We start from the raw sequence: 10,872 nt of genomic DNA, 5'->3' as shown, positions 1-10,872 counted from the left end.
TTTAAACACGTTTACAGTGACTCTCCTGATATAAAGTAAGGTTGCTTCAACAAATTAAAACGTTTTTTTCTTCTTTAAAAGTTTTCAGTGCTGCAAATCACACAAATAAATATTCTCAGAATACATTGACAAAACAACATTGTAATTGACATGTTTCAGCCCTCATTCCTTTATTACCATTGGATGGGCACTAGTTCTATAATGTTTATCAAGCGACATAGTCCTTATGCCTTAGGCTTGTGTTTTGGTTATGCACCTGCTGATGTATTACAATTAGATTATTCGATTATAATTCAATTGTTACATGGACATTGATGAGTATTTCTCTTCTCTGGAAACGTGCGTCGTTAGTTAAATGCACCCTGGCTTGTTGGTCTGTTTGAGATACTTTGTCCACTGGTGCAGATAGAGACACAAAGGCTTGGGCTTTGACCCTGGCAGGCGAGGAAAGTCAGGGACTAACGCATCAAACTCTCTTTCTCTCATCGTAAATCAGAGACCCCTGCTGGGGCTTGGAGAGGAAAGTGAGCTGGGGGAGGAACTTATCTAATTTCTCTACTGGCTTACCCACAGACAAGTAGACCAGTGACAGTACTGCCCATGGAGAGTGGACCAGTGGTGCTGCCAGGAGGAAGTGGAGTCATGATGACAGTATCCACAGGGAAGTAGACCAGTGACAGTACTGCCCATGGAGAGTGGACCAGTGGTGCTGCCAGGAGGAAGTGGAGTCATGACGACAGTACCCACAGGGAAGTAGACCAGTGACAGTACTGCCCATGGAGAGTGGACCAGTGGTGCTGCCTGGAGGAAATCGAGTCATGACGACAGTACCCACAGACAAGTAGACCAGTGACAGTACTGCCCATGGAGAGTGGACCAGTGGTGCTGCCAGGAGGAAGTGGAGTCATGACGACAGTATCCACAGGGAAGTAGACCAGTGACAGTACTGCCCATGGAGAGTGGACCAGTGGTGCTGCCAGGAGGAGAGTGGACCCCAGGGAAGTAGGTGTACTGCCAGGAGGACCAGTGGTGCTGGAGTCATGACGACAGTACCCACAGACAAGTAGACCAGTGACAGTACTGCCCATGGAGAGTGGACCAGTGGTGCTGCCAGGAGGAAGTGGAGTCATGACGACAGTACCCACAGGGAAGTAGACCAGTGACAGTACTGCCCATGGAGAGTGGACCAGTGGTGCTGCCAGGAGGAAGTGGAGTCATGACGACAGTATCCACAGACAAGTAGACCAGTGACAGTACTGCCCATGGAGAGTGGACCAGTGGTGCTGCCAGGAGGAAGTGGAGTCATGACGACAGTATCCACAGGGAAGTAGACCAGTGACAGTACTGCCCATGGAGAGTGGACCAGTGGTGCTGCCAGGAGGAAGTGGAGTCATGACGACAGTATCCACAGACAAGTAGACCAGTGACAGTACTGCCCATGGAGAGTGGACCAGTGGTGCTGCCAGGAGGAAGTGGAGTCATGACGACAGTATCCACAGGGAAGTAGAGAACAGCAGTGACTACCCATAGGAAGTTGGCCAGTGACACTGCAACAGGAAGTGGAACAGTGGAACAGTGGCACCAGCGCAAGGAAGGAAGCGGATCAGTGAGACTACGAAAAGACTGCACACAGGAAGTGTAACCATAGAGACCTCCAGCTGGAAGTTAACCTTTGACTCCGACCCAGAGAAAGTGGACTTGTAATACAATGCTTTTGCCCGGATGCTGAACCCTCCTAGCCTGCCACTGTAACATTACTGTATATATATATATATATATATATATATATATATATATATATATATATATACACATCATATATATACACATCACCTCCTCTTGTCTGTCAGTGACAGGAGTGGTGTGCCAGAGAGAGAAGAGCAGGACTCTCCCTCTCCACCACAGAATCAGCATCGAGGGACAACTGTTCGTCTTCCTTACCAAAAACATAAAAACATATTTGTACATATATACTGTTTTATACACACTTTTTACTTGTAAATCACAAGCTGTAAATCACAAAAGTATAGAAAAATAAAATGTGTTATAATAATAACAGGATGCTTTCTCTCTTTTTTCTCTCGTTGTCTTTCTCTTCTATCCGGCAAAGGTGGTCCCTGGAAACTGGCTCCGTCTGTAGCGCTTGTGGCTGGTTTTGACACCGCCGCGGCACCACTCCACACGCACGCCTCCTGTCCTTCCTCACCAGCCTCAGTAGAGGGACTCCTTCTCTTCTTCTCCTGTTGTTTTCTTAAAGCTAGTTCTCCTCTTCTCGTTGTTTTCATCTGTGATGTCCATCAATACTGAGCACAGCGTTGCCTTTGTTATTTACTGGAGGTGAACAGGAAGAAGAGCAGGGAGACATGGGTAAGTATGCAGAACATCTCTGACTGACACATATAGACAAACAACCTACTTGTGCATTTCACTACCTATAATCATAAAGTTTGTTGTGTTAAGTTTGCTGTGTTTCCTATTCCAAAAAAACTATTCAATATGATGATTCCATACCAGAAACCAGAATGTCAAAATTCTTTGAATATAAACGTTGAGAAAATGTATAGAATAAAAAGTACACTACTCTCACAAAAGTTCCCCTCCATCTTTGTTAAAGCACTGCACCCCAGGGAGGGGAAAGGTACACAATGTCAGGTTAAGACGGGCTGACGGATTGATGTCAAACCACCCGATTGAGAAGCATGCTTAAATCAACTGAAAGGGAAGCTTTTGAGGGAAAAAAAGAGAGCATTCTTTTTTCATGCCAGCCTGAAAGTCATAGAGCACAAGAGTGAGCTTAAAAGAGCATAGGCCAAAGCAAATGCTACTTTTCCCCACAGAACAGAGGGCCATTATCACTCTACTGGAGTTTACAGTGTACAGTGAAGAGTCATACTGAGGCCTATAGCAGTAGTGGAGAGGGAGAGAGAGGGAGAGAGGGATGAGAGAGGGAGGAGAGAGGGAGAGAGGGATGAGAGAGAGGGAGGAGAGAGAGGAAGAGAGGGAGGAGAGGGAGGGAGAGAGGGAGGAGAGAGGGAGAGAGGGAGAAGAGAGGGAGAGCAAGGGAGGAGAGAGAGGGAGAGAGAGAGGGAGAAGAGAGAGGGAGAGAGTGAGGAGAGAGAGGTAGAAGAGAGAGGGAAGAGAGAGATAGGGATAAGAGAGATGGAGAGAGGGAGGAGAGAAAGGGAGATAGGGAGGAGAGAGGGAGAGAGGGAGAGAGTGAGAAGAGAGAGGGAGAGAGGGAGAAGAGAGAGGGATGAGAGAGAGGGGAGAGAGAGGGAGAGAGGGAGAAGAGAGAGAGAGAGGGGGAGAAGAGAGATGGAGAGAGGCAGGAGAGAGAGGGAGGAGAGAGAGAGGGAGAGAGGGAGAGAGAGAGAAGAGAGAGGGAGAGAGGGAAGAGAGAGAGAGAGAAAGGGAGAGGGAGAGAGTGAGAAGAGTGAGGGAGAGAGGGAGAAGAGAGAGGAAGAGATGGATGAGAGAGAGGGGAAAGAGAGGGAGAGAGGGAGGAGAGAGAGGTAGAGAGGGAAAAGCGAGAGGGAGAGAGGGAGAGGGAGAGAGGGAGGAGAGAGAGGGAGAGAGGGAGAAGAGAGAGGGAGAGAAGGAGAGAGGGAGAATAGAGAGGGAGAGAGGGAGGAGAGAGAGGGAGAGAGGGAGGAGAGAGACAGGCGAGGCTTTCATTTTGACATGGCTTTGTAGTGCTTTTTCACACCTCCTCCTCCGGAGAAGTAACAATTGAACACGTGGCAAGGTAATCTCAGCCCAGAATGACTATTTGTCTCTCCCTCCACCTCCCTGTCTCTCCCTCCATCTCCCTGTCTCTCCCTCCATCTCCCTCCATCTCCCTGTCTCTCCCTACATCTCCCTGTCTATCCCTCCACCTCCCTCTGTCTCTTCCTCCATCTCCCTGTCTCTTCCTCTGTCTCTCCCTCCATCTCCCTGTCTCTCCCTCCATCTTCCTGTCTCTCCCTCCATCTCCTTCTCTCTCCCTACATCTCCCTGTCTCTCTCTCCATCTCCCTCTGTCTCTCCCTCCATCACCCTGTCTCTCCCTCTAACTCCCTCCGTCTCTCCCTCCATCTGCCTCTGTCTCTCCCTCCATCTCCCTCTGTCTCTCCATCCATCTCCCTCTGTCTCTCCCTCCATCTCCCCCTCCATCTCCCTCTGTCTCTCCCTCCATCTCCCTCCATCTCCCTCTGTCTCTCCATCCATCTCCCTCTGTCTCTCCATCCATCTCCCTCTGTCTCTCCATCCATGGAGCAGCCTGCCTCATCTTCAGTCCTACGGAGGTCTCACTGGGGACTCTCTATACTAAAATATTCCCATCACTGTATCACTATATAGCAGAGCTGAGAGGGAACACAATAGCACCTGCGCTACATATAGTGCTCCTCACTGACAGGCAGACCAGCATTGGAGGAGCTGCAGTGACAAATATATTAATCACTCATGGACAAGTCAATTCAGGGGAGGGTTGGGTCAGTGCTGTAGCAAGTGCCCACTGTCACTGAGGAAGTGCAATGCATTGCACTGTACCTAAATTGAACATCTACTTATCCATACAATGCTGGTTTAAATCTGTAGAAATATTGGGTTTCATTAAGCGTGAACAGGAATTGTAGAATATTTCATTTTACTGTGCCTGATCAGGATTACAATCAACAAGCTGGCAACAGATTAAACATAGAGCTCCAATGACAAACAAAATGCTCTCAGAACTGCTTTATTCTGACACTCAAAACAATCAGAGGTTGCTTAGATATGTCACATATACTAACAACTAAGTCATTGATGAAAGAAGACAAAGGAAATGTAATATACTGTACCAATAAATCCAAAGCCAATTACTTACACCTTTCAGACAATATATACTTTTTTAGAAATGACATACTATACAACTCATAGAACAAGTTCAGCTGAATTGAAAATACACAGATAAAACCACTATATATATGAACACATAGAAACCAGATAATCAGAGAATTGGTAATATATGTGTATATACATGTATATATTTACAGGACCTTTTAAACTGTTTACCTTGTTTCCCTTTTTCTCTACAAATCTTTTGGATGCATAAAGAAATGAAACGGTCAGCTTATCAAGGCTTACTGACTATAATAGTAAATACAACATAATGAACTAACAAACTGTGCGTTCAATTGACATAAATAGACATTTTTAACTGTGAGCAAACTGTATATGACTGGGCTTGTGGTTTAACACCTTCATTGAGTGTTTTTAATTACGTAGCTAGCTACGAAAAACACATGTATATGGGATAGATGATATTATAAAACTGGAAAACCTTTCAGCCTCTACACTATAGATACACATTTTTAATATTTAGCAAAATATAATAAGACACAATATATATTAGCTATTTACATGTTATATGAAGCCTTGATAATTTGCCATTTTAACAGTGTAACAATGAATACATTGATTATAAAGGGAGGAAGAGTTGTACGGACACAATACAACTTTAACTGACAACACTCAAACCCATCCAAGTAAAAACATGACATCACTGCAATGTCCTCATGAATAAAACGGACCCCGAGTAACCCTGGAAGTAGAGGATGTAAATGAAAAGGTGTGTTCTAGGACGACTTTCTTTTTTAACTGTGAAATGTAGCTGCTGGTAGACTGAGATCTGCACTTTGCTATAGTGGAGATGTAGTGTAGGAATGGCCTGTTAGTGAAGCTAGCGATACAGTGATTGATAGTGGCTGATTAGCCTGCTCTAATTTGTGGTGGTGAGGCATGGCGGCTAACACCCCTCCTGGGCATTGATGTTCCTCTCATAGGAGCTAGCATCTTATCAGGCGGGTTCACGTGCAGACAGGAAATGAGTGGGTGCTTAAAGTGGAAGGTTCTATTTTACTGTACAAGGTTTTACAAGGTTAGGTTATCAATGAGTTAGGACTTATAAAGTGATTTATTGAGGCAAAGAGTTGTCATGGAGAGAGATTTCAGGATGTCTAGACTAGAGGAAAGAAGTTGGCAAACCTCAGAAACACACAGCCAGTGAAAAACATGAATTACTATTCGTCACACTATGGCCTCCAGTGTATTTGCTAAACGATAGCTTCAGAAGAGCAGTCTTCATTAAGATGTCTGCTCTCAGTCTCTGACACTGTGGCTTTCCTACTCAACTCATTTATGACTTATCTGCACCCAAACTGAACAGGAGGATTCAAATAGTCTATTTCCTTTCAAGCGGATCAACTGGTACTATAGTAATTACTAAGTTTCTCTCTCCAATTAAGTTCAGTGTAGAAGTAGCCGTCTGCTAAAAAGGATTTTGAAACAACAGCTGTAATGACGGGCATCATTAGGAATTGGTAGGAAGTGAGGGAGAATTCAAAGCTATGAGGTTCTCTTTGACCAAGGCAGAGGGGAGTATTTTCCTTGCCGTTCAGTGTATGGAGCTGTCTCTTTTATAATATATATATTTTGTGTGGAGTTGTCTCAAGCCTATGTGTTCAAACAGCAGACTTCCACTGCTGTAAATTCAGCTTAAGACGTAGACGCTAATTGAGTTGAAGAAACAGTGGAACTGTTGTGAGCCGTTGTTCAGTGAGCCGTTGTTCTTGGGGGATTCTCTGTGTTAGTTCCACAGAGAATCCAGTTGCGCCAGCTGTGTCAAACCTACTATTCACACACACACGCACGCACGCACGCACGCACGCACACACACACACACACACACACACACACACACACACACACACACACACACACACACACACACACACACACACACACACACACACACACACACACACACACACACACACACACACACGGTGTAATTTAATCAGAAACACCTACAAATACATGAATAACAATGAAGCTGTTTTGTATCATATAAAAGCCCCCATGGTGGAACCCTAAATACTGGTATATAAAAGGAAGAACAAGGTATTATAATTTTCTTTGATCAAGTGATGATATATTATTTTGGTAAACAACATTAATCTATATCATGTTCAACATGTTGACTAAACATAACTGCTCGTATATGATGTCTTTATAAACATGTCACATCTACAAAATGATCCAAATCAAACAGATAACACTTGAGAGGATACATACGTAAATGATATCATTATACGAACAGTTGAGTAATTATAGATTTCCATAGTTGTATTGGATCTATATATCATGTCTCTTGGCTTGATCTACTTACAAAATAGTTTCTTTGAAATGTTCCCATTTTCTCAAGAGTTCATATGGGGTAACTACTGAGTTGAAGACGTGTACTCGAGTACATTAACATGGTATGACAACACGCAGGTGTTATAATACATAAATGGAAGGAGTTTGGAACCATCGAGACTCTTCCTAGAGCTGTATGGAACAAGGTATTTTCTCCTGAAAATGGAATATGATACAATCATGTTCACAGTCCATTTCTCTCCTCATAATGGAAAGTCTATAATCTCTCACTGTACCTGCTCTAGTAATTCAGCTCTTCCAGAGAGATTTAGGCTAAATAACCCAATAAGAAAATGCTCTGTCATTGTAAAGTGGGGGAACCCACTGGTAGTGTTTGGTGGGTATGCTTGACTTATGCTAGTCATTTTGGGTGCTGGTATTGTTTTATTTAGGTGCAGGATCTCAAGCAGTAGAAAATCTGAGGTGCTGGTGCTCAGCTCTTGTAAGCTTCTGCCCAAGTCAAGCACTGATTATGTCAAGAAAATCTTCAATAAACAGACAAGCATTCTACTGATACAATTAGTTGTCAGATCAAATCACTTGTAGTGGTTTATCCTGAGGTACAGAATGTTTTGTGCAATACTGAAAAGTGAATAGTTATCAGGAATTGCACTACAGTACTTCATAGATGAGTCGACAGCGTAGCCTACTAAAAATAATGATTACCCACCTCTAAACGTCACATACAGTGGGGAGAACAAGTATTTGATACACTGACGATTTCGCAGGTTTTCCAACTTACAAAGCATGTACAGGTCTGTAATTTTTATCATAGGTACACTTCAACTGTGAGAGACGGAATCTAAAACAAAAATCCAGAAAATCACATTGTATGATTTTTAAGTAATTCATTAGCATTTTATTGCATGACATATGTATTTGATCACCTATCAAACAGTAAGAATTCTGGCTCTCACAGACCTGTTAGGTTTTCTTTAAGAAGCCCTCCTGTTCTCCACTCATTACCTGTATTAACTGCACCTGTTTGAACTTGTTACCTGTATAAAAGACACCAGTCCACACACTCAATCAAACAGACTCCAACCTCTCCACAATGGCCAAGACCAGAGAGCTGTGTAAGGACATCAGGGATACAATTGTAGACCTGCACAAGGCTGGGATGGGCTACAGGACAATAGGCAAGCAGCTTGGTGAGAAGGCAACAACTGTTGGCGCAATTATTAGAAAATGGAAGAATTTCAAGATGACGGTCAATCACCCTCGGTCTGGGGCTCCATGCAAGATCTCACCTCGTGGGGCATCAATAATCATGAGGAAGGTGAGGGATCAGCCCAGAACTACATGGCAGGACCTGGTCAATGACCAGAAGAGAGCTGGGACCACAGTCACAAAGAAAACCATGAGTAACACACTACGCCGTCATGGATTAAAATCTGCAGCGCACGCAAGGTCCCCCTGCTCAAGCCAGCGCATGTCCAGGCCCGTCTGAAGTTTGCCAATGACCACCTGGATGATCCAGAGGAGGAATGGGAGAAGGTCATGTGGTCTGATGATACAAAAATATAGCTTTTTGGTCTAAACTCCACTCGCCGTGTTTGGAGGAAGAAGAAAGATGAGTACAACCCCAAAAACACCATACCAAACGTGAAGCATGGAGGTGGAAAATTTGGGGATGCTTTTCTGCAAAGGGGATTGGACGACTGCACCGTATTGAGGGGAGGATGGATGGGGCCATGTATCGCGAGCTCTTGGCAAACAACCTCCTTCCCTCAGTAAGAGCATTGAGGATGGGTCGTGGCTGGGTCTTCCGGCATGACAACGACCCGAAACACACAGCCAGGGCAACTAAGGAGTGGCTCCAGACCTGAACCCAATAGAAAATCTTTGGAGGGAGCTGAAAGTCCGTATTGCCCAGCGACAGCCCCGAAATCTGAAGGATCTGGAGAAGGTCTGTATGGAGAAGTGGGCCAAAATCCCTGCTGCAGTGTGTGAAAACCTGGTCAAGAACTACAGGAAACGTATGATCTCTGTAATTGCAAACAAAGGTTTCTGTACCAAATATTAAGTTCTGCTTTTCTGATGTATCAAATACTTATGTCATGCAATAAAATGCTAATTAATTACTTAAAAATCATACAATGTGATTTTCTGGATTTTTGTTTTAGATTTCGTCTCTCAAAGTTGAAGTGTACCTATGATAAAAATTACAGACCTCTACATGCGTTGTAAGTAGGAAAACCTGCAAAATCGGCAGTGTATCAAATACTTGTTCTCCCCACTGTATAGTGCCTTCGGGAAGCATTCAGACAACTTGACTTTTTGCAAATTTTGTTATGTTACAGCTTTATTCTAAAAATAGGTTTTTAGAAAGGTTTGCAAAAGTATTCAAAATAAAAAACAGAAATACCCTATTTACAAGTATTCAGACCCTTTGCTATGAGACTCGAAATTGAGCTCAGGTGCATCCTGTTTCCATTGAACATCCTTGAGATGTTTCTACAACTTGATTGGAGTCCACGTGGTAAATTCAATTGGACATGATTTGGAAAGCCATACACCTGTCTGTACAAGGTCCCACAGCATGTCAGAGCAAACACCAAGCCATGAGGTCGAAAGAATTGTCTGTAGAGCCAGGATTGTGTCGAGACACAGATCTGGAGAAGGGTACCAAAACATTTCTGCAGCATTGAAGGTCCCCAAGAACACAGTGGCCTCCACCATTCTTAAATGAAAGACGTTTGGAACCACCAATACTCTTCCTAGATCTGGCCGCCCGGCCAAAATGAGCAATCGGGGGAGAAGGGCCTTGGTCAGGGAGGTGACCAAGAACCCGATGGTCACTCTGACGGAGCTCTAGAGTTGCTCTGTGGAGATGGGAGAATCTCCCAGAACGACAACCATCTCTGCAGCACTCCCCCAATCAGGCCCTTATGGTAGTGACCAGACGGAAGCCACTCCTCAGTAAAAGGCACATGACAGTCCGCTTGGAGTTTGCCAAAAGGCACCTGAAGACTCTCAGATCTTGAGAAACAAGATTCTCTGGTCTGATGAAATCAAGATTAAACTGTTTGGCCTGAATGCCAAGCATCACATCTGGAGGAAACCTGTCACCATCCCTTCGGTGAAGCATGGTGGTGGCAGCATCAGGCTGTGGGCATGTTTTTCAGCGACAGGGACTGGCAGACTAGTCAGGATCGAGGCAAATATGAACGGAGCAAAGTAAAGAGAGATCCTTGATGAAAACCTGCTCCAGAGCACTCAGGACCGCAGACTGGGGCGAAGGTTCACCTTCCAACAGGACAACAACCCTAAGCACACAGCCAAGATAACCCAGAAGTGGCTTCGGGACAAGTCTCTGAATCTCCATGAGTGGCCCAGCCAGAGACCGGACTTGAACCCGATCGAACATCTCTGGAGAGATCTGAAAATAGCTGAGCAGCAACGCTCCACATCTAACCTGACAAAGCTTGAGAGGATATGCAGAGAGGAATGGGAGAAACTCCCCAAATACAGGTATGCAAAGCTTGCAGCGTCATAACCAAGAAGACTCGAGGCTGTAATTGCTACCAAAGGTGCTTCAACAAAGTACTTTGTAAAGCGTCTGAATGCTGAATACTGAATACTGAATACTAAATCTGACATTTCTGTTTATTTTACATAGATTTTCAAGAAAATAAAAAATACATGTTTTTGC

At 44.3% G+C, this 10,872-nt stretch overlaps 1 protein-coding gene across 1 annotated transcript in view; it reads right to left on the bottom strand.

Annotated features, from left to right (window-relative positions):
* Nucleotides 1-1,813: 1,813 nt before the first annotated feature.
* Nucleotides 1,814-10,872, bottom strand: part of LOC135555392 (RNA binding protein fox-1 homolog 3-like) — a 478,747-nt gene continuing 469,688 nt past the window's right edge. Inside the window, exon 16 of the mRNA XM_064987770.1 lies at nucleotides 1,814-2,331. Within this exon, the coding sequence (XP_064843842.1) occupies nucleotides 2,329-2,331 (3 nt within the window). The 3' untranslated portion in view covers nucleotides 1,814-2,328. The remainder of the gene's footprint in view (nucleotides 2,332-10,872) is intronic.

This window comes from Oncorhynchus masou, chromosome 15 (assembly GCF_036934945.1).
Source record: "Oncorhynchus masou masou isolate Uvic2021 chromosome 15, UVic_Omas_1.1, whole genome shotgun sequence".
Taxonomy (NCBI): domain Eukaryota; kingdom Metazoa; phylum Chordata; class Actinopteri; order Salmoniformes; family Salmonidae; genus Oncorhynchus; species Oncorhynchus masou.
Note: the sequence above shows the minus strand (reverse complement) of the source record. Positions and strands in the feature narration are given on the sequence as shown.